This window comes from Argentina silus (assembly GCF_951799395.1).
Source record: "Argentina silus genome assembly, chromosome: 6".
Taxonomy (NCBI): Eukaryota; Metazoa; Chordata; class Actinopteri; order Argentiniformes; family Argentinidae; genus Argentina; species Argentina silus.
The window spans coordinates 24,463,280-24,486,874 of NC_139660.1; the positions used below are offsets into that span (position 1 = coordinate 24,463,280).

At 39.6% G+C, this 23,595-nt stretch overlaps 1 protein-coding gene across 1 annotated transcript in view; it reads right to left on the reverse strand.

Annotated features, from left to right (window-relative positions):
• Nucleotides 1-15,602: 15,602 nt before the first annotated feature.
• LOC310805875 (calcium/calmodulin-dependent protein kinase type IV) overlaps nucleotides 15,603-23,595 on the reverse strand; it is a 39,608-nt gene continuing 31,615 nt past the window's right edge. Inside the window, exons 7-11 of the mRNA XM_083671729.1 lie at nucleotides 22,274-22,348; nucleotides 21,998-22,073; nucleotides 21,139-21,265; nucleotides 19,713-19,865; nucleotides 15,603-17,562 (exon numbers count right to left, since the gene is read on the reverse strand). Of these exons, the coding sequence (XP_083527855.1) occupies nucleotides 17,047-17,562; nucleotides 19,713-19,865; nucleotides 21,139-21,265; nucleotides 21,998-22,073; nucleotides 22,274-22,348 (947 nt within the window). The 3' untranslated portion in view covers nucleotides 15,603-17,046. The remainder of the gene's footprint in view (nucleotides 17,563-19,712; nucleotides 19,866-21,138; nucleotides 21,266-21,997; nucleotides 22,074-22,273; nucleotides 22,349-23,595) is intronic.

A 23,595-nucleotide genomic window follows, 5' to 3' on the forward strand; every position in this document is an offset into this window, starting at 1 on the left:
GTCACCTAAAGTTGAATTATCGTCCTTGTTAATGGTAAAAAGTTTGATTAAATGGTTAGTCTAGCCCCCTTTTTTTTATCTCCTTTGGATAAATTGCCCTAAAGTTCTGTGACCACACCAACTGGCACTCATATTAGAATAGAGCTGTTGTTAACTATAGGGGCTTTTAAGCTATGTTTCATTGTCGGTCACTTATGGATGATAGCTGAAAAAGGAAGCAGGGGAAACTATAGGATGTAGACAGTTAACAGCAGGGTGAATCTATTCACTAGCCTAAGGTATTTTCAGAGATCCTATTAAGGTAAGACGCTTTAGGCTGAAGATCAAACCCGTTAGATGGAGGGCTAGTCTGGGGCTCCTGTACAGGGCCACTTGCCGGGAGACAAGGGCAATACTAATTCATCAGGGTAATTAGGATATTAGAACAATTACAAACCCTTCTTTGCAATTAGCATATTGTTTGTGGTTTCTTGATCACTTTTTACCATGTTTAAATGCTAAATTAAGTTTAACCTTATTTTGAAGAAATACATTTACAATCACTGGAATTAGGTGGCCAGAGTTATACTATAGGAGCTCAGAGAACACAGATCCCTGCGAGACAGCCTGCATGTTTGAGGGTTGGTATGAAAAAGGCGCTGTACAGAATCACTGATCTACAAATCATCTGCTGCAAAAAATAACCTCAGTTTTGATTGTTGATCAATATCAGCAAAGTGCCTTGCTGCAGCTGATCCTCTTTGAAAACCTCTTGGCTAAGTGCAGAATTGGGCACTAATCAGCATCTGTTGGCGTGTCCTTCTCCATTAAATGTTGCATGTTGTCAATAACATACATGCCTACGCTCAGCGAAAATAAAACAAATGTACATTGCAAGGGTCAAACTGGGTAAAATGTGCATCATGGCATTCATTTTAAAAGCATTATGGCATTTATTTTAATGGCAGTAATTAACGTGTAAAAGTCATATGCAGGATTGCACCCTCTTTTCACTACAATGGGAATTGCAATGACAATTCAGAAATAGTGTCTTCCTCCTCCAATGCAAACTACTTTTAACTGAAATAATGAATCTGTCAATCATGTTCATCTTTTGTCCAGCAACAAACATGAACTTGAAACTAGCAAAGGACCTGTCTGGTTAAAATGCAGTGGTTATTTAGTTTGGAAATGTTCGTGGAAACATGAACATGGAAATAAGCCAGGCAGCAGACATTCGCATTTGCTAAACCCGAAGTTTCAAACAAATCATTCCCAAAATAAGGCTGTAATGTCAAACAGGATGTTTACGAGGTCTGAAATTTACTAGGTAAATCTGAATACATGTTACAAACGTATTTGCACATGAAGGCTTCTGTTTCTTAGGTCGAGAAATGCTTGCGGCTCCCAGGCAGTAGACCTGTAGCTAATGAGCCACACACACAGAAGTTACAGATTACACACCCACAGCAAGTGGTAGAGGCCCAGAAATGTCCAGAACATTTTGGAAAAGCAAATTCAGGCACAAAGCCATTCGATTTGTGAATAAATGTTCTTACATGTGTGAATAAAAATCTAAAGCAGTGACAAACATTTTTGTCATGTTTGTCAACATCAAAGTTATAAATAAAAGCATGCTTTGTAGGTATCCAATCATTTCAATACAACACGTTAGTTTCAAATTTGCATTTGCGGATCTAACGTCTGTGGATTTGTTTTAATTTGTTTACAGAATTTAGGGACTAACGTGTCTTCATGGAGAAATGATTCCCAAATGAATCTCAGTTGACTATCTCCATTCAACTCTAAAATCTTTGCTCAACCCTGTCATTGTTGAATGACATGGTTACGTGACTGTGACGCACCAGTTGGAAAAGTTGCAGTTAGTTCTAAAATTGCTTTTACTTTATCACATTCAAAATGTAGGTTTAGACATGTTCCTGTCTGATAAGCTGTTACCTATGAGTAGTTCACTGTGGACTAATGTTATTATACTGAATAAAGTTAAGTCAAACATTTGTAAATTATCATTTCAGCTGACAAGCTAGCCACATTGATTGAGCTTAAGGAGATTTGACAAGCTACATAAGTCATTTTTAACCTCCATTTTCAGCTCAACATTGAGGTTATAGCCTGATACAGATGTATAATACATCATATTGATCTCTCTCTAACTTGATATATAGCTGCTAAAACGTCTGCTGTAACTGTAATGGGACAAATCCACCTGATCCGGTTTCGCATGGTGATATACACTCACTGGCCACTTTATTAGGTACACCTTGTTAGTACCGGGTTGGACCCCCTTTTGCCTTCAGAACTGCCTTAATTCTTTGTGGTTAGATTCAACAAGGTGCTGGAAACATTCCTCTGAGATTTTGGTCCATATTGACATGACAGCATCACGCAGTTGCTGCAGATTTGTCAGCTGCACATCCATGATGCGAATTTCCCATTCCACCACATCCCAAAGGTGCTCTATTGGATTGAGATCTGGTGACTGTGGAGGCCATTGGAGTACAGTGAACTCATTGTCATGTTCAAGAAACCAGTTTGAGATGATTTGAGCTTTGTGACATGGCGCGTTATCCTGCTCAAAGTAGCCATCAGAAGATGGGTACACTGTGGTCATAAAGGGATGGACATGGTCAGCAACAATACCCAGGTAGACTGTGGCGTTTAAATGATGCTCAATTGTTACTAAGAGGTCCAAAGTGTGCCAAGAAAATATCCCCCACTGAACAACCAAGTCACTTAAATCACCTTTCTTCCCCATTCTGATGCTCAGTTTGAACTTCAGCATGTCTACATGCCTAAATGCATCGAGTTGCTGCCATGTGATTGACTGATTAGATATTTGCGTTAACGAGCAGTTGAACAGGTGTACCTAATAAAGTGGCCAGTGAGTGTATATTGCCTTTATTCATTTTCTATGGGAGGCATGCGAGCCGAGGTGCAGTGCATGGCGGGATTGTGCACAAGCAAAGTAGGTTGGGCGGCGTGAGGAAAATGTTGAATCTGGCTGAATATAATTTAAATGAGTGCAAACTTCTTGGCGCGATGACCAATCAGGTGAGTACAAACTGGCATCCGTCTAGTTGTCTGTCACACTTGGGTCCACCGCACTACCACCCACCCTAACAGAATCTCGGACCATCATGGTGGACCCAAGTGTGGAGAGATACTCAGACAACAGCGTAAAGTCTTCTAAAACAGGGGTTTTAATATACAAAAGTGGGGAGTGGGGTACAAACAAACACTGGGACCAAACGGCAAAACAAGGGTGGAGAAAACAAGCTCCGTTAAATAAGGTACACACTTTAACAAGTGGAATAATACGTAGAACGGGAATCACTGGGACTTACGGTACAGACAGAAAGGGTACTTACTACAGACAGGGAGAATCTCGGACAAAGGCATGGGGAACACACAGGCTAGATATACAAACAGGGGACAGAACACACAGGTGTGACGATTCAGGGTAGATTGGGAGGCACTGACCCGAATAGCCAGAGTCACCAGACAGCAACCTCAGGCGTGACAGTTGTCATCCGGAGATCCGTTCAAGATCAAAAACTAACCAAGAAAATATTTTATTTGTTGTGAATAAGTACTTACAAATGACACCTGCCCAATTTCATCCCTATTTGATATTTTTTATTTGTAGTGTATTTCTACATAGGCTGGGTTATTTAATCAATAGTAATAATAATAATTGAATCAATTTAAATCAATGTTGTACATGTCACACTTTATCAAAATGTGTGCACTTAATTGACAAGTTATAGCAATTTACCAAGCTGTCCTGATATGGTTCCAGTATGATACTGATAAAGTCCCTATAATGTCTTGGGGTTGTTAAATTTGGTCCTGAGGACGTCCCAATGTTGTCCCAAGTGATCCTGAGGTGGGTCTACAACTCTACAAACTGCGTCCTAGGGATGTCATAGGGATGTCCTTTTGCCAATGTCCTAAACCACTATAGGGACCTTAATGTAATGTCCCTAGGATGTCACTATAGGGACCTTATCAGGACCATATCAGAACCCGATTAGGACATTCTCTGTTTTAGGACATTCTCTGTCTTAAATAATCTTGTTCTTGAGTAAACTATAGCTTATAGTATCAGAGTACTTTTAACACATTATGTGCATTGAAGAGAAGCCATTCCAAGTCCAATTGTACATTAAATAATTTATTAGCAAAGACAAAAATCCTGCAATTGTATGAAATATACAAAATACAGAGTAACGAATAGGAGTCAAATGTATGAAAAAATAAGAATATAGTACATTGAAAATCTCTCGGAAAAGTTTGAAATTCACAGTTTTAGTCCAACATAAAACAAATTGGAACAATCAGAGATATATTGTGATAATTAAACTTTTGATCACTGTCACGGTCCAGGGCAGATGCTCAAAGATGGCAAAGATACAAAGAGCAGTGCTCTTGGTGCAGCAATCGTGTTGTGTGCATTGTCTGTGCCCAGTGGGGTTAACTTGTGCTCTATGTCCCACTCCTTACATTTTGATATAGGCCTAGTTCTTGTCATAGGCTATTTATCACACCTGGCTGGTTTTGCATTCAAGCAACAATAATTGAATAAGAATAATTGAATAAGTGAATCATCTATCCATCAGTCATCATAAGAAAAAGTAATCAATGCTCGGATCAGGGGCCATTGGCAGTCACAATGCTAGAAGAAGGAAAAAGTGGGGATGAAGAGGTCTTTAGGAGGGACCGTTAAGATGTAGCCTGAAGAGGTGGGTCTTCAATCTATGACGGAAGATTGGTAGTGACTCTGCAGTCATGACAGCAGTGGGAAGCACGTTCCACCAGCGGGGCGCCAGGACAGTGAAAAGCCGTGACCGAGTAGTGCGGCTGCTGCATCCACGTAGAGGCGTCGGTGCCAGCTGGTACTACTCCTCAAAACTTAAAATAAAATGTATCTTCAGATATATCTGTCAAATATCCAAACATGTAATTCAAAGTTATACTAATGTTAGAACTGAAAGCAATTTAGTAAAACTGTGTTCTTAAAGTGAAACAGAGAATGACTACTATTTTCTCTAAGCCAGTGGTTACCAAACATTTTGCAACTGTGGAAATGTAATGAAAAGCTACAACACACATGTCCCACTACTTATTATTTACAAGGCAGTTATTAGAAAATGAGAGCTGTTTTAGGATTGTTAAAGTTTAGGATTGTTAAGTTAAATAACTAGGCACATCATACCTACATACAGTGTGTAAACATTTGGCTTGAACATCCTGGGTACAAGAAGACATTGATGCTTCCTGCTACACTACACACACCTCTCTTCCCCAGGGCCTGCATTGCAGCCATCTTCATTTGTTATTTGTTTTTAGGTATTTCTGCCTAAAATCTTATCATCAGGAAATTGAGCAGACAAGATGTTTCTGTACACTTCATAATACATTATGCCGCTGTGGCAGCAGTTATATAATTAATTAAGACAAGTTAGCCAGTTCTAGTAGCAACAATAAATGCCCTAACATTAACACCTCCTCCACCATGTTTCACAGATGATGTGGTATGCTGTAAATCTTTGGCAGATCCTTTTCTCTCTTTCCACTTGCAATCACTCTGGTAATATCTGTCAAACTAGAGATTCTCAGCTTTAATTAAATTGGGTTTTTTTCAGTATGGGCTCACCATTTAGAAATGTAAACCCTTTTTATACATAGTCCCTCTATTTCAGGGCACTAAAAGTATTGGAAAATTGGCATAACAGGTGTTTCTGATTAATCAGGTGTTTTCGGTCACATCATTTGTGCAGGCATAAAAGAGCTGTCAATGTCTAGTATTGATTCTAGACTTTGGAGTATAGAACTAAAAGAAGACTCTTCTTCCCAATACTTACGGAGGCCACTGTATATATATGGGTGTGAGGTGTGTCCATACCTTTCAATGCTTCCTGTTGGCATAGAAAAGTGCTGGCAATGAAATGTAACTCAGTGAAAAACATGATTGTTCCCACAGTTTATAAACTTCTTATACATTTCTGCCCAGCCTTTGTACTCCTGATGTGGAGTTTATCATCTCACCCTATTAGAGATTGGAGTGTATCAAAACACCCTTGTAGAGCAGGGACTCCTCATACATGGAAACCTCAGAGGAAAGTGTCTTAGAGCTCACAAAAAATAGGTGTTTAAATTCTGCACATTAAGTGATTTGAAACACCATGGTATAGGTGCTCAAAGACCTCTAGATTCAAGTTTTGAATCTCTTAGAGGCGCTTCTAAACTCTTTATTTATTGGCGTAACAACATATCATTTCATGTTTCAAAAAATCTCGTGATGAGTGTTCCTACATCCTAAAACATGTCTCAAAACCATCATAAAAATGTGTTACAGTACTTTATGTAGGGTCTGCAAAAGAAAGGTTTTGAAGGAATTGGTTGCCACCAATGTTTGTGTTTCACAGTGTGGTTTATCAAGTTTCTCAGATAGTTCTCAAATGAAGTTACTTTGTCTTACAGAAGTCTTAAAACTTGATTATCTTTTATTTGTTTGTATTGCACCCAAGGGGGGTAAAGGAGAAATAAATCAAGACATCAGTGAGCACACAATGATTCATATGAGAAATCCCATTTGTTTATATGATTAAAAAGATATCCCAGTTGGCAACAATGTTCTAAAACAAATATTAGATTAAATCCCACCATTATTTGGGGGGAACACAAGTGTTTTCCCAAGGCACACGTTTGTTGCCCCCATGTGCATGCTTTCTCACTCAGCCTTAAAACAAATAGGTCAGTTACAGTAACAGGAAGATAGAAAAACAGGAAAAAACTGTTGACAAAAAATACTATGCCTGAAACAGATGCCTGAATTTTTATTATTATTTCTTTCTTTATTTCTTTTTATTTCATACAATTTTATTTAGTCCTACACAAATACAGTACATTATTTTGTCTATTTGTGGTAATGGTAATATTATTATTAATTGGCAATCAAAACTTACAATACATATAGTAAGATACATATGCATATAGTTCAAAAACAATAATAGGATATAATACGATTAATAGTAGGATGTTTGCTTCGGATAGACAAAAAGGAGTGTAAAAATGAATATGCTGTTTGAAAAAGAGAAACCTGATCGCTAGTCTGCACCTTCCCAAGTCAGTAGTTGTTTGTAAAGGTCCATCCATCATCGAGGTCCAGCATGTCCACAGTAATACAAGGCTGTGTCATTCTTTTGGGATCCATGGATTAGCAACTGCTGGTGTGGTGGACAGTAATGGCTGGTCTGGACAGAGAACTTGCCAGGATGGAAGCCTTGGCTGTATACCACATTGGAGGTGTTAGTCAGGGGGTAGCTCAGGACCAGCTCAGGCCTCTGTCCTGGACTCAGCTTGTACCAGCTCACAGTGCCCACCCTGGAAGAAGTGAGTAGAGAGCAGTCCAGAGTGGCATTTTCCCCCACTTTCAATGATAAACTCTTCACTGATGTGCATCTGAACTCTCCCCACCACAGACCTGCAATAGTCCAACATCAAGAATATTCCATGGAGAAAATTACTGTTTCAATGCATTTTTCAATGCATTTACTGTACATTACATCAACGATTTATAACTTTTTTGCTATGTCATGCAAAAGAGATGACTAGAGCATGCATATTCTAATCTCTAACAATCCTTTTCAGGTGGACTGCATCTTTCAAACAATTTAAAGGCACAATCTGGGATTTGGTCTGCAGTTCAATGGTAATTTCAGTTCTTGATATACCCATTGATTCTTGAAAAATAAAACTTGCGGTACTGTCTAACCTTGTCATAACCCAAAATATAAGGATGTTTTACTTAATTGTTTGTAAATAAATAACACATACATATTTGTGCTCCTTGCATCCAGAGCTATGTCTATAAATGTTAGTGTGGTCACATTTCCCCAGCCCCACCTCTCTTTATAACAAAACATATACCAAAACAAGTGGCTGGCCATTTTACTGAAACATGTAATAAGGATTGTACCTTTATAGTTCTCAACCATACATGTTGTGTTATACAATTTATAAAATGAGTTGCACAGGGTTTCACAAGAGATACATATTCATATGGGTAAAATGAATAATGAATTATACTACTAAGGTTGTCATTGAAGATGTACTTACCACTTAGTATAATGGAGAAATATAGCAGCATTATTTGTTCCCCTTTCATCTCTTGATTTGATGCTAAATTCTATGTTGCAAATGCAAACACTACCAGCCTCATTTACTTAATGGTTTAGTTTATCTTCTTTAGTTGATTGCCAAATTGTTCTTACTGCCACACAAATGTACAGTATTTGTGCAGCATTCAACAAAGGTCGGACTTGTCTTCTGCGAGTGAACATCTGTTACAGCCATAACACTAGTGCCAACTGTTCTTTCCTGTTTTTTAACAATATTTTCCTATTGACTGAATAACTGATGAACTTGTTTTGAAAGAGAGAGGCAATATGTACCTTTGGGAAAACAGTACATCCTACCCAGACAACTTCACACAGCATTTCCTTTTTGCATCAGTGCTATTATTTTAAATCCTAGTTTGGTTCTAGGCAATTCTTGCTCTTAAAGTTACCTTCAAAATTTACAATGCACACCTCATTCAAGATTACTTCGGATGTGACATAGCTGATTGTCCATATGGCAATATTCATGTACGTTCATGTTTCTTTGGAGCTGTGCACTGGCCTATTTACCTAGCTAATGTAGACTAGTGCTAGACTGGAAGGTATTTTCTGTATATTATTATATATTTTGAATGGAGTTAAAATAGTATTTAGAATTTGATATACTATGAAAGTCTATACCAAATCGCTCAGGTTCATGTGGCATGTATTGCTTTCTGAACATGCAGGTCTAATTCAGTTAGGCTATGACAGCTAGAGAGAGTCTTGGCATTTAGGCTATATTCTTAATTAAAAGTTTTTGCACACCTGTGTGAATAAGAATAGCCAACACTTATTGAAGGTTTATTAATCGAGGATCTTTGTTTGGACATTATGCCCGGGAGACTGTAGATGCACAGACACATTTATGGTGACACTTGAAATCCCTTCACAGCATAGCTAAATTGAATATTTAAAAATGTATATAGTTTATTTATTGTAGTGAAGGGTATATTTTCAGTCCACTTTATCTGCTTCACAGTTATATTCAATAGATTAGGCTATTGATGCATTTCTTAAGAGTTTTGGTTTTATTTTTCCATGAAATTGCTATATGAATTGGCTTTTTATTAGCAATTATAGTCAGACTACAAACACATAATTGAAAAAACATACTTAAGAGTCTACGTAATCACCTTTGGAAAGCATGCAATTACCAAAATATAATGCTCAGAATGACAGAAAGATTGAGAGCTGATTGTGAGGTGTCAATAGCACATTCTTACATGAATGCTTGCCAACGATTTATGGTTGATGGTTATAGTTATCTTTATAGTTATAGGCATTAGTGGGAGGAGACCTTTACTGGGAGTGAATGTGAACAACTGTGTGGCATGGCTCCGAATCAGAAGCATGGGGTGTGCGAGCACTATTTGACGGAAGTGTCTAGGAACGAGATTAATAAGCAAGTAGCTATATAGCCTCACCTAGCCTAGTAACCTACTGCTAATATTAAGTTTGTTAAGCGTGTGTGCAAGGAGCAGGACAGAATGGCAACAGTAAGTTCATTAGGCCTTTTTTTTTATTTTGACTTCCAGCTATATCTACTGTATTGAAAAATACACAAAAAACATCTTGTTGTCAGTAGCATTCGATAATAGCCCACACATGTTAGTCAGTAAATTATTTATCGGTAACACTTTACATTAAGGTCACATTTGTAAAGGGTTCATAAATGGTTAATAATTAGTTAGTAAATCACTTATAACCAGTTTACTATTCAATTATAAACCATTTACAAACAGTTATAGCTCATTAGTTTAGATGTTCACTTGGTGCTTGCCAAACAGACAGCTTGCAATAAGGAGCCAGTTATTAATGCTTTATAAATGCTTTACAAACTAACCCTAATATGAAATCATGCACAATTATGAGCAACACGTACGACTAGTTCTCCAGCGTCTCCTGGAACACCGGCTTTTCGTAAAGGCGGAGAAATGCAAGTTTCACGTGGGCACTGTCACCTTCCTGGGCTTCATTGTTTCCCAGGGACATCTGCAAATGGACCTCGCCAAGGTCCGCACTGTGCTGGACTGGCCCCAACCCTCCTTAGTCAAACTGGTGGAACGCTTCCTGGGGTTTGCTACCTTTTACAGATGTTTTATTCTCAATTTTAGTACCCTTGCTGTCCCCTGACAACCCTCACCCGGAAGGGGTCTTTTCCCTTCTCCTTGTCCCCGGAGGTGGAAAGCGCTTTCGCCAACCTCAAGCGCTTCATCTCGGCACCTGTCCTGGTGCACCCTGACTCCTTTCAGCCCTTTCTGGTGGAGGTTGACGCCTCGGACATTGCGGTGGGGCCAGTGTTGTCCCAGCGGTTCCCCATGGATAAAAAGACCCATCCCTGTCCATTCTTCTTGCGACGGCTCACATCGGCGGAATGCAATAAATTGGAATACGACTTGGGGTACCACGAGCTGCTGGCATCACGTTGGAGGAGTGGAGACACTGGCTGGAGGGCGCCATTCACCCATTCATCGTGTGCACTGACCACGATGTGGGCCAGGTGGGCACTCTTCTTCACACGTTTTGAGTTCACGCCCGGGGACAACGAACGTGAAGCCCGACGCCCTTTCCCGGCAATCCTCCCCGCTATCATCATCCCATCCTCCCTGCCATCATCGTCCTTTTCCCCCCCTCCCCAACCCCTTCCCCCGCCGCACCTCGTCAGAGGTCACCCCGCCAGAGGTCACCCCGCCTACACAGTCCACCAGATCCTGGCCTGGCCTGCGGCCGGGTCGGTCGGGTCTCCAATTCCTAGTGGACTGGGAGGGTTATGGTCTGGAATAGAGGACCTAGGTGCCTCGGCCCAACATCTTGGACCCTGGCCTCATCACTGACTTCCGTCGCCACCACCCCAAGGCACCACCGTTCGTCGGGGGGGGGGGGGGGGGCACTGTACTATTTTTGAAACTGATCTCCTCTTGTGTTTCGAGCCTTGAGTCTGTGTTTTTGTTTCCTGTTTTGTCTACTCTTTCAAAGTAAAGATCCTTTTGTTTGGCACCGCTAACTACTCGTCTGCCTCCCTTTCTCTGCACCGCACCTGGGTCTGCTTACAACACCAAACCCTTACACATTTCATACAATTCTACATAGTTTTCAGCATTTCTAATCAACAGTCCTGCACATATGTAAATTCTGTCTGACATCATTTTATTAAGTGTCCATGAAGACATGATTTTTGGTTGAAGGTTTATCCAAAGACTTAATTTTAAATTTCCCCAACCAGACAATCATTTGTCCTTTTCCAAATTGAAACAACACCTCATAGGCTACTCCTCACATAATTCATCCAAAATGAATTACAATTACAATAATACAAATTAAATTCAAATATACAATTAATATCAGTTCACAAATAGGGCAAGTGGAGGCGCAGATATGAGCTACTGTTTCACAATAAGCCATTCATTAGATTTGCCCAGCGATGCCCCTTGGTGGTTGTTTTGCAGAGGTAAAATACCTCAAATAAAACGTGTGGAAAAATCAAGTTGACTCACAACTGCTGGGACGGTACTGTCACGCTTCCGTCTCTCAACCATGAACCTTTTAAACTTAAACTTAAAGAAATTGTTTGAACTGTTGGCTCCTTGTTCACTTTGATTTTGAACGTCTATAACAGTTATACTTTTTGGGGGGTAACCTAATGGGCTGGTCTAACACTTATGGAAGTAACATGGAAGAAGCATGACCCACTTTCATAATTATGTTTTACAGTGGCCATTTCCACAAACATTTCCAACTTTGATAGGTAGTAAGGAGGAACCCAACTGCCTGAATGGAGCATGTTTAAGGAGCCTGCTAACTTGAAGTGAGAATGTATGTACAGTAGGCCGGAGTTTACAAGTTGGCTGCCAGTGTAATGATGTCGCAGGAGAACTGCGATGGCACAAGTGAATTTTATTTCAGGTCATTCAAACACCAGGAGGCATTGAAGAGCATCATGGATATGCTTAAAGTGTGTTGTAGTGTGTTTACAAACATTGCCGCCTGATGACTTATGTGAAGAGTAGCTTATGAGTTGTTGTTTCAATTTGGAAAAGGACAAATTATTGTCTGGTCAGAGAAAGTCCTTGGATAAACCTTCATTTAGAACAAATATCTTCATGGACACTTCATAAAATGATATCAGACATGTGAAAGGGTATGTATGAAATAGTATATTATTAACTCATAGCGATATAATGTTCAGTTCATGTCAATAATTTTCTGCTCTGGCACTGCGAGTTCACGTTGAACGTATTTCACATGATTGAAATGAGAGCTTTCATGAATCAATCAAAAATGTTTACATGTGCCATGTCCAATGATGAGAATAAAACAAATTATATTTTCACTGTTTAATGCCCATATCAAACGAGTCATTTGTAGTTTCCTACTGTCTGTATTTGATTGTTATTTTTCTCCCCTGTCCATCATACAGTATCATGTATCATAGTTGGCTACAAATTAAGGACTTTCATATAGGTATCATCTAATCGCTGTCGCCTTGTACAGTTGTTGATATGTGTGACATTCATGATGATCATTTCCCATTAACAAACAAAAGTGTAACAATTTATATAGCCACTAGAGAGATACAATTCAAATGATGAGCACAATCCAATCCCACTCCTCCCCTAGAAAGTTCTTCATTTAACAAATTCCCCGTTTCTCTGCACTGTGAGAGAATGTGTGATGATGGTATGAGAGTAGAAAGGAGTTGTCCCATTGCTTGGTCCTAACCTGATATATAAACCCATTTCCATTCTTCATCTCAGCAATTCATGAGCTGCTATAAGAAACTTGATTTTGCCAATCTATCTGATAAGCCAAGCTGATAAGGCAAACCATTGTGGTGGTTTTCGGCAGCACTTCACAACATGTGTCTGCTGCAGCAGCGGCATTGACGTATACCCCACTACGATGTTGGTGTACTCGTATTAAACACCGGCCTGCAGTACGAGGCTGAACATTAGCTCCGGTCGGACGTTAGAGGAGACACAAAAGTCAGTATCAACAAAAAACTCGGGCTAGCTTCCATACAAATCTGTGTTGGCTCCATATGTAAATCCTGTCAAGGTCTATAAATCTACCTCCATGCCAAATATTGTGATATTATCACAAAAGATACCCTCTGAAAATGAAAGGTTTGTATAATAGTGTAATCGTTGGTCACCATTGCTGCCACAGAGGGGGGTAAGGAGGAACTGTAAATGTCAAGGGAACCTAGAAGCTTTGCTCACGTGAAACAGTTATGCTCAGAGGAGCTCATGAAGGGGCAGGATTATACAAAACTGGTTGTTAGGCGTATTTTAATGGGAATTTTCCACAGATCTCTGAGGAGGATGGATCCCTATAGAGACCAAGAGGTCTTGCCCAATTGGGGTTTCCACGACCACTCTTTTGGCTGCCTATATTCAGTGGAGGGGATTGCTAGGGGTTGAGTGACCACTTCACTTGTACTAGGAGGTGGGCCATTGTAGATCCTCGGCTGAGGGTACAGTGCTGCTTCAGAGAAATCAGCCGGGCTGGTAGAGGATTCAAAAGTATTTCGGCAGTGGCCACTGTCAATACTGTACGGAGCCTCTCTAAAGTTATTATAAGTTAGACAGACTAGGGACAGCCAGAGGGAGACTTATTTTACTTCAAGAACTATAATGTCTATCAGTATTTGGTTTTATTTCCTTTATCTCTTTGGTAATTCCTTTTACTCCAATCTATTTACTTTCACTTTAATTTCTTTGATTTCTTTTTATTTTACTTTACTCACTTTAGTATTACACTTTTGTTATATTTTGTTAAACTATTTTACTCTGTTACTGTAGCATTACAATACTCATATGCATACTTTATTTTACTCTAATTACTATGATTACTTTGAAAATATTTTATTTATTTTATTTTAGTTCATTTAGATAATTTTATTGATTTATTTTTACCACGTGGGTTTACTTTAATTACTTTGCATCTTCTATTTTAATAATTTTTTCCTTAAATATTTATTTTTACTCGGAAGTAAAAGTTAGATCGGGAGTCGCTTGGCTGAGGGTGTGGTGATAGACCAGAAGCACTTTTTCTATATCTGTTCTTTCCTTTTACTTGGAGATCGGGAACCATCGGAGTCCCTGAGGGTGGCGGTGAGGGGGTGGTTGAGAGGTGAGAGAACGGGAGAAATTGTAACCCTTGGTATTCAGTTTTACAGTAACTACTTTTCATCTTCTTTTGTATTTTTATTCTTTTTCCATTAAATCACTTTATTGATATATTGTATTATCCTGCTGTCAACCCTAGATTTATACTTAGTATAGTACTTAGCACCTGAAATTGTGTGTTATCCTCCTTGCTAAACATAAAAAGATAGATTACATTGTGCATATTCCACCAAAGGATCTGAATGGTTATTCTAGCCTCTTTATTGAAATATCCCCTTTGGATGAATTGTCCTCATCTATGAATCTGATTCCTGCAACCACACCAACTGGCACTCATATAAGAATAGAGCTGTTGTTAACCATTGGGGCTTTCATATGCTGAGTTCTGATTTGTAGGTCACTTACAGGGCTTGGTATTAAGCGGGGAAACTGTGGGAAAACTGTGGGAAGTAGACGGTTAACAGCAGAGTGAGTCTATTCGACACTAGCCTATGATTATCTTCTTGAATCCTAGTAGGGTTAGACCCTTTAGGCAGAGGATTTAACCCGTTAGTAGGAGGGCTAGTCTGGTACCCTGTACAGGCTATTTTTATTCACCGGGAGACAGTACAGTAGTGCCAATTATGTCCGTCAATATGTCCTGACTAAACACAACCATTGCATTTTTGCATGGTATTGATCTAATTCAATGATTACACTGTTACACTAACGTCAACAAATGAATGTGTCCGGATCTCACTCTGGGTAATTTGATTAGTAATGAGGACCCAAGGGCTTCTAGTGTTAAACAATCTTACCTGATGTGACGTAAAATGGTATTTTAATCACAATAGAAAATGAGGGAATTATGGGAATAGTCATTGATTGATTAATGAGTCACATGATGCATTAGTATTGCGGTTGTCAGATCAGTTATAGTCTGCAGAAGGATTTGTTTCGTCTTAGGCCAAGCTGCTGGTGCCATTCCCATACTCAGCACGGTAAACATGTTGACCTCAGGATGCTGCCCATATGATAAGACAGAGAGCAAGAGGGGGGCTGAGCGAGGTCATTCGATGTGCTGTCTCTGGTACTTTTCCACTGCTTGTAGTTTAGCTTAAAACTGCTTGTAGTTTAGCTAAAAAGCCAGCCTTCTGCTCCTCAGAGATCCTCCCTACTTTGCTGTATGCTGTACCTCTCCCTTGTGCACACATTGTATTAAATAAATGGAAGCTTTTTACTTCACACACATCGCACCTGAACACAATAATTCCTAACAGCGGTAACAGATGCTGTGTTCAATATTAATGTAGAATGAGAGACAATCAAATTCGGTTTATTTTGATTATTGTGATATGATCAAACATCAAAAAAAAACTGTACACCCTCCAACTGTACAAAGTCCCCCTCTTTAACTAATGTTAAATCTCTCAATATATGTCTAAAATATGTAATCTTCCAAAAAAGCAAAGGGTACAATTGGAAAACACTTGAACTACAAAGCAAACACTTCTCTCAATTACATTAGGGGTGTTCCCCCAAATAATTAGTAAGCAGTAAAAAGCAAAATATTCATATTTTATACATCATAATCATTTTAAATAAATGATTTATACATTTGTTAGCACGTCAGCAATATGTACAAGAGTTACTATTTGGCAATGATAGAGTTAGAGTGATTATGCGTGATAGTAGATGAATGTATGCCCACAAAATAGAATACTTTAATCACTTACTTGAGTTCCGTTGAGAAAAGCCCTTTGCCAGTGAAAATGAAGGTTATGCTTTTAGCCTGGCATTTGTATATTGATTGTATTGTTTGTTTACTGCAATTCAGCCTTTTGGCTGCAAATGTGTAGATTATTTAATAAACCGATCTACAAACACTAATAATATTATGGGTTGAGCAAAGGCTCAGCTCTACCTGATCAATATTTTCTTACATAATTTGCTATAACTGATTGGAAGCCCCTGTACAAAAAGAGGTAGAAAGTGTGGTAATAAGGTGACAGTAGTTCTAGCAGATGCGAGGATGTAGATGGTGACTACCAGGAATATGGTGTTTTATAAGAGGTGAATAAGGGAACATTGGTATGGGCCTCCAGAAAGCTTCTCTGGCCAAACAAATACAAGAGAGGGAAAGTGCATTTGACTTACTATAACAGTTCATAGAGTGAATGCTTTTTGTCATCTATGTAGAATAAAATGATATATACAGTGCAAACATTAGGTCTCCATTACAATTATTGCAAAATAAACGTTCAGTACTCCATTAATATATATAAGCTCACAAATACAATACCTTTACTAAATGAATGCTATCCAAGAAGGGGAGGATTATATATATGTATTGATAAAGTTGCATATGAAGTCATTAGATTCCAACATTTAATAGTAGAAAGGTGCAGAGAATACAAAGTAGGAAACCAAGTTGTCTTTTCAAGTTGCCTTATAAAGAAAAGAAATCCCTTTCGGAAAGGCCTTGTCTTGAAAAGCAATGGAAAGTAGAGAAGTTGTAGCATATCAAGTTGGCAACAAAGTTGAGACCAAAGGTAAAAGCTCATTCTGTGATTTGTTTTGAGTCTCATATTGCACAAAGAGAAACAAGACATATCGAGGGGTGTAAAACACCCAAGATCAAAGCAACACGAGGAGAGATCTGAACAAAGAGAGTCTTCCTCTTCCATTTTTGTCTCACACTACAACATTATAATAGCCATCTTGAACAGTAGGAGCTTGAGTATACAGTAACGTTCATCTTTGGTACCTGCCACTCACTGACACTGTGCAGTCTTGCTACCAGACTCCCCCCCCATGGCGAAGCCATTACTGAGGCTTTTTGGGTCGGGGGGTGTGGTCAGCACTGGGGATGGGGTTTCACACTTGGCAGTGGGGTCCACCGAGGAGCAGCTCTTCTGGGGCACCCTGGGCCGCACCACGGCTGTCTTGGGGATGACTGAGGTCTGCCTCAGCCCCTCAGCCTTGAGTGGGGGCCTGGTGGGCATGGGAGACCCTGTGAGTGGAGGAAGGGTGGTGGAGGAGAGTTTGGGGCTGCGAGGTAGCAGGGACAGTGGGCAGTGGGACATACTCTGGGCCCCTTTCTCTTCCCGGTCCTGGGCCTTGGCTGTCCCTGTGGCCTGGTCAGCTTGGCCCGGGGTATCCTGAAGGGGGTCCTGCTGCATGCTGCTCTGTCTGGAGGTCTTGTCGGAGCCAGGCATCTCACAGCTGTCTGTGCGACGCCTGGAGCCCTCGCGCATGCGGCTGGTGGCCACTACAGTTTTCATGGCAGCCTTGGGAGTCAAACACACATACAAAGAAACGCATGCGCGCACACACACACGCGCACGCACACACACACACACACACACACACACACACTGCTGTCAGCAAGCACACGTGGCACAAGGCTCTCTGTGACATTACCAGATCTGCCCAAGACTTACAGCAAATCACCTCATCTGTGAAACATGGAGGGGGTGTTGTGTTTTGGGCATGTATTGCTGCCACTATAACTGGCTAATTTGTCTAAATTGATGATATAACTGCTGACGGCATGAGCAGAATGTGTTCGGAAGTGTACAGAAACATATTGTCTGCTCGAGTACAATCAAATGCCTCCAAATTCATTGGATGGTGCTTCATCATACAGTAAGAAAATGACCCAAAACACACTGCCATAGTAACGACAGTTTTTCAGGGTCAAAAAGTATAAAGTTCTCTCAAGTTTGCGTGAAGGAACTATTTTATTTGAGTATTAGCCAATACGCCAAGTTTACATAACTTCAGATGGGACACTTAAAGTCGAATGGCGCAGCTGACGGACAGCTGATTCACGTGTATGCAAAATATCATCACATGTCTCAGGCTTAAAAGAGCCGAGTATGCAACACTCCACCATGGTTAAACAATGTAATACCACTGGCCATGAGTGTTCCCTTGTTGGTCGTCCCACCCACCGCCCAAACCTCCACCCGCGCGGTCACTCTGTATTGCCCTACCCACAGGGGGTTTTGATAGTTATGGGCTCTCTGCTTATGCTATTTTGTATTTTATGTTGTCTAAACTGCAGGCAGGGAGCTATACAGAGCAGAGCCATTTAATTAAGCCAAACTTACATTTATTACCATTTTCATTAAACATGATTAAACTGAGTGTCCTGACTGAACCCTTGTTTTACTCCATTGTTTGTAAACAAACACTTTTAATGTTTGTCATCCCCCTAGACTGAACCCCTAGCTTCGCGCATGGCTATAGACCATGGTTATTCTGGGTATTAACATGCAGTTTGTATCCAGAATGTGCCCACATTCTGATTGTGCCCATATTTTTTTTTATATTTGTAGACAAATCAAAAGACATGCTTGGAACTGACCTCCGTAGGTAGTCTTGGACACATATGGACTTCTGGTCGATGTAGGGATTCAAATTCAGTTTATTTTTGCTTTCGACTAACCAACCCACATTACCTGGTAACACAATATGCAACAAAAAGTTCCAAAATGCACAATGACACTGTTGTGTGCTACTCAGTGCTAAAGCTGAGGTGGAATCTTGTACATACAGTCTCTCTCTTAATATTTAGCTGCATCCAAAGCTTGTCTACATCACTCTACATTACTGTCTACATTACTTTTCTGCATGACTGGGCTAGTCATTCATTCCTCTCAAGGGGAAAGAAACATATCGACACACATTTTAACATTTTGCCAATCCAGGAGGCTTAGCTAGGACAGAAGTGTTCATGTATTTTAAGAAGTTATGTCTGCAAATGTCTCATAAAAAGGCTGACCGGCAGATTTACACGCAAGAGGAGTGAGAGTTGGATGTACATTATAATAGACAAAAGAGGACAGAGAGGATTATGTGCAAGCAAGTAGCAAGTCAAAAAGAGGTAGGCAGGGAGTAAACTGTTCTTAAAAATGTTTTAAACTATGTAGAAATTAGAATTGAGTAAAATCCACTTACACAAGGTCAAATCTTTTATCAAACCGACGTTTTCTCTAACCACGAAATTACAAATCAGACAATATAATTACACAAAAAAATCTACCAATAAGCATAACCGGTTTAAGTTCTAGTTGGCGATTAATGGTTAATTATGAACATCTCTAGTGTAGATACAATCGGCTACTGAAAGCTCATACAGTCCATCAAATAAAGCAGGGGAGAAGATTAAAAAATGGAAACAATTTGGGAACATGTGACGGATAAGAGGCATACTGTTGGATTTCTAATACACCACGATCAAATGGTGATCTGATCATCATGTTCGGATCACAAAAGGTGCATGGTTATACCTAGTGTAATCACAGCCATACAGTTTCAGCTAACAGTCCCTGGGTTATGCAAGAACTTCCGGTGTGAACAGAACATTTGTGACACACCTTCTGTCAGTATTCTACACTGGCATAGTGGCTTTAGCACATGGCTCCTCCCTCACCTTGAGTTTGCGCCGTGCGTTGAACTCCTGCAGCTTCCTCTGGGTGGTGTCCATGTGTGAGAAGCGGGCGGCCTTGCCCAGCACCCAGGGGTGCTGCAGAGCCTCCTGCACACTCAGCCGTTTGTGAGGATCCTGCACTATTAGCTTACTGACCTGGAGGGATGGAGGGGAGGATGGCAGTATTTGTTTATGGAACATCCTCTAAGCCAGAGGTGAACAGCTCCTGTTACATCACAGTGTAAACATTGTGTTGTATTGTGGATTCCATCAGGGGTTTCAAGCTATATAAGAGATGGTAAACATGGTAAAATGCTAAAAGTGAACTGTTTAAGTTAGTTTGAATTTAAATTTGTTTTATTCATTAAATAAATTAGCTTTTAAATTGGTTTTAATTTATTTTTTTATGAGAACTTATGTTAAACTAGTGGGGCTATTTCTGTCAGCTAGCTTAGCATAGTTTTTCCATCTAAACCTGAGGTTTGCACAGAATTCACACACAGAATTAAGTCTGCATAATTGTGATTGCTGTGTCCTTGGCAAGTTTTTCATATGTTAATTTCATATAATCATCATTTCAGTACAACTTGATTTAAATGCAAAGTTAGGAAACTGTACATAAGACCTGATTAACAAAATGAAAAACTACAGGCTTATATTTTGTAGCTCAACTAGTTTACAACTGTGTTTAATGCTGTTCAACGCAAGATAGAATCATTGGCTGGCTGAGGTCTGACTGAGGTCTTATAGTGGCAGGGTTGTAATTTTAGGAAAGACAGAAGTGCAAGTTATTTCATCATTAGGCTTCAATTGAATGTGCTTTATAGGTTTCAGGTCAAACATGTTTAAATAGCAGCACTTTCATTAAAGCCACAATCTGTCACTTTCACTGTAATATGACCAAATATGACTTAGAAATATCATTGAGGTATATAAAAAAATAAATAATAATAAAAAATAAAAAATAAAACCCTAACTGTCTCACCTTTCCATAACCAAAACACCAATGACTTAAGCCAAGATCTTGCCTATGGAACCTATATCCATTAATGTTAATGTATTTAATAATCAGACTGAAATGTAGAATAATATTTCTAATACTTTTCATGTCTATCCATCTAAGCTGCATATTTGTACACTCGATACACTTTAAAACTTAAAACAAATTGTTTTATTGTGCTTGCTCCCTTTTCTGAAATTGAAATCTGTTAAACAACTAAGAAATAAAGAACTAATAGGTCCTTGTTGTTATGGTTAGTATAAGGTAAGACAGTTATTCTACTCTCAATGAAGTATTAAGTCATATTCAAGGGGTAACAAGAGGTATATTTCATTATTGGAAAATTCAGAAAATATTGTTGACAGTAGCTTTAAATTAAACTGTCCCCATGATCAAATCCTTTGTTTGATGTGCAGAGACAGAGCTCACCAAATCCTTGGCATTGAGGGAGACCTCATCCCACCAGGGAGACACAAACTCATAGTCACAGTTGAGGATGCGGCTGTACATGTACTGGTCCCCCCTTGGATCGAAGAATGGTTCGAATCCACAGAGCCTAAGGAGAGAGGCAACATTTCTGTCTGTTTATTTGTTTGTCACTCTCATCATTGAGTGCACACCTCAACACTAGAGCAGTCATGTGAAGGCAACCACTATTGCACAAGACTGATCACTCACTCAACCAACATTTTATCCTACTCCCATCTGTCTGCATAGAGGTCCCTCCGGTGCAAGAAGGTGTAATATAGAAAAAGCTTTGTGCCCTTCGCCATCACCACATTGAACAATCCACCCCCCTGACCACCGTGAACAATCACTCATAACTCTTGAGGTTCCTCGGGTATCTACTGAATTGGGTACATCCACTTTTAGTTTTGGTGCACCTCACTGCTGGAACAATTACATTACGGTTGGTTGTTTAGGTGCTGCTCGGGGAATTTTACATTTTGATCGAGGACCTCTTTGTTGAAAAATTTGATTGTTTTTCCTGATTGTGTTTTATAATGTTGTAATTTTGTATGATGTATGGTTGTAAATTAGTCTCAATGGGACTCCCTGCCAAAATAAAGGTTAAATAAAATAAAATCAATCAATCTATGCATCAATCTACCTATCATTTGTTTTAATGAAATCCATACAACAAGGGGAAAGGAGATATCTAAGATAAGATTAAATTAATCAGAATACTGTGAGGAAAGAACATCATAGACAAAGCTACACACTCTGAGTAAGTATTGTACAGACCTTGGGACAGGTTCCTGTGTGTTTTGTCTCACAGGATACTCACAAGATATAAAGGATGACTCCCACAGACCACATGTCCACTTCAGGGCCATAGGCGTTGCCACGGAGAATTTCTGGAGCTGAAAGGAGAGATGGGAGCAGGCTGATAGTTCTAAGACATTTGACACACATAAATCACACTTTGCAATTTAACAAAGAAGTAAACTCTCTTGTGAACTTCCTCTTGTGAAATATCAGTTGTTTTTATGGATGACTACTACCACCACTATTGCTGCTGCTACTCCTACTACAACAACTCTCTCTCAATGTTATAACTCACCGCAGTATCCAGGGGTGCCACAGACCGTCTTCATGGTCACTTGCTCATCAATTATCTTGGAGAGGCCAAAGTCAGCTGGGAAAATCAGAGAACGTTTTAACATCACTCATTTGAGTTGATGAGGCCTGATAAGTTGGCCTCATCTCTTACGAAACAGAACTACTTTCTTTTTACTTATTGTATACATACTAGGCATACTTTAGACTGCTACTGTTAAATCAGAACTTGTATTGACAGTGAATGAGAGAGTGGTAGAAAAACTATGGTGGTCCTTGAGATAAATGAGTAGTAATATTTGGCAACGTGGATCAAAATGTAACTAGCCCTGTAAATTTAAACAACAATTCATAAGCTCTTCAGGTAATTCATCATGCGTCAATGTTTGTAAACACACAATAACACATTGTAAGCATCCATTAGAATTGCTCTATGATGCCTCCTAGTGGTTGTTTTGCCAAGATGAATGACCTGAAATAAAACATGGAAAATAGTCGAGCTGACTCCCTATTGCCATTGCGGTACCATGGCGACATCATCGCACAAGTGTGAACTCTGACCTACTGTACAACTAATCATAATACTTTAAACTAACCATAATCTATGCAACTAACCTACTGGGATGAGGCTTTCACACCTGATGCTACTCTAACAACAAACGACCCCAATTCCCCTCCTCTTACAGTACATGTACTGTACATATTTTATATAATAAAAAAATAAAAATCATCTAAATGAACCATAAAGTGTTAGCCATTTTCTTAATGCTATAGGTCTAATGTTGGTACTTTAGACAAAGTACTGCTGCCTCTTGATTGTGACCCGTATCAACATTAAACCTCAAAAGGGGACGTAGCATGGAGTACAATGCATGCCTCTGATCAAGTGAAACTCCCTTTACAAGAGCACAGGCGGAGCAAATCTATTATTGTCAATGGGGCACTCATCTAATTTTCATTAGAAATGTGCTTTATCATGGTTTGAGCATGGCTGTGGTCAAAGGCACAAGGCACAGCCGACAGGAAGAATTATGACAATAATCATTGGTCCTGGAGCTTCTTTTCATGACAGGTTGTATTGGTTTCTACCCTCCGCCTAGAAACAGTTCCTAAATCTAGGGACGCAGGTTTGTTACTAGTTCAGAAGTGCATGGCCAAATTTGATTGGCATGGTAACAAAAGCTAACCACTGAACTGGCTTGTTAGCTAGCTAGTGCCTTCAGTAAGTATTCACCCCCTAGGACTTTTTCTACATTTTGTTGTGTTACAAGCTGACTTTAAAATCGGTTTAATTTATGTTTTTTGTGACTGATCTACAAAATACCC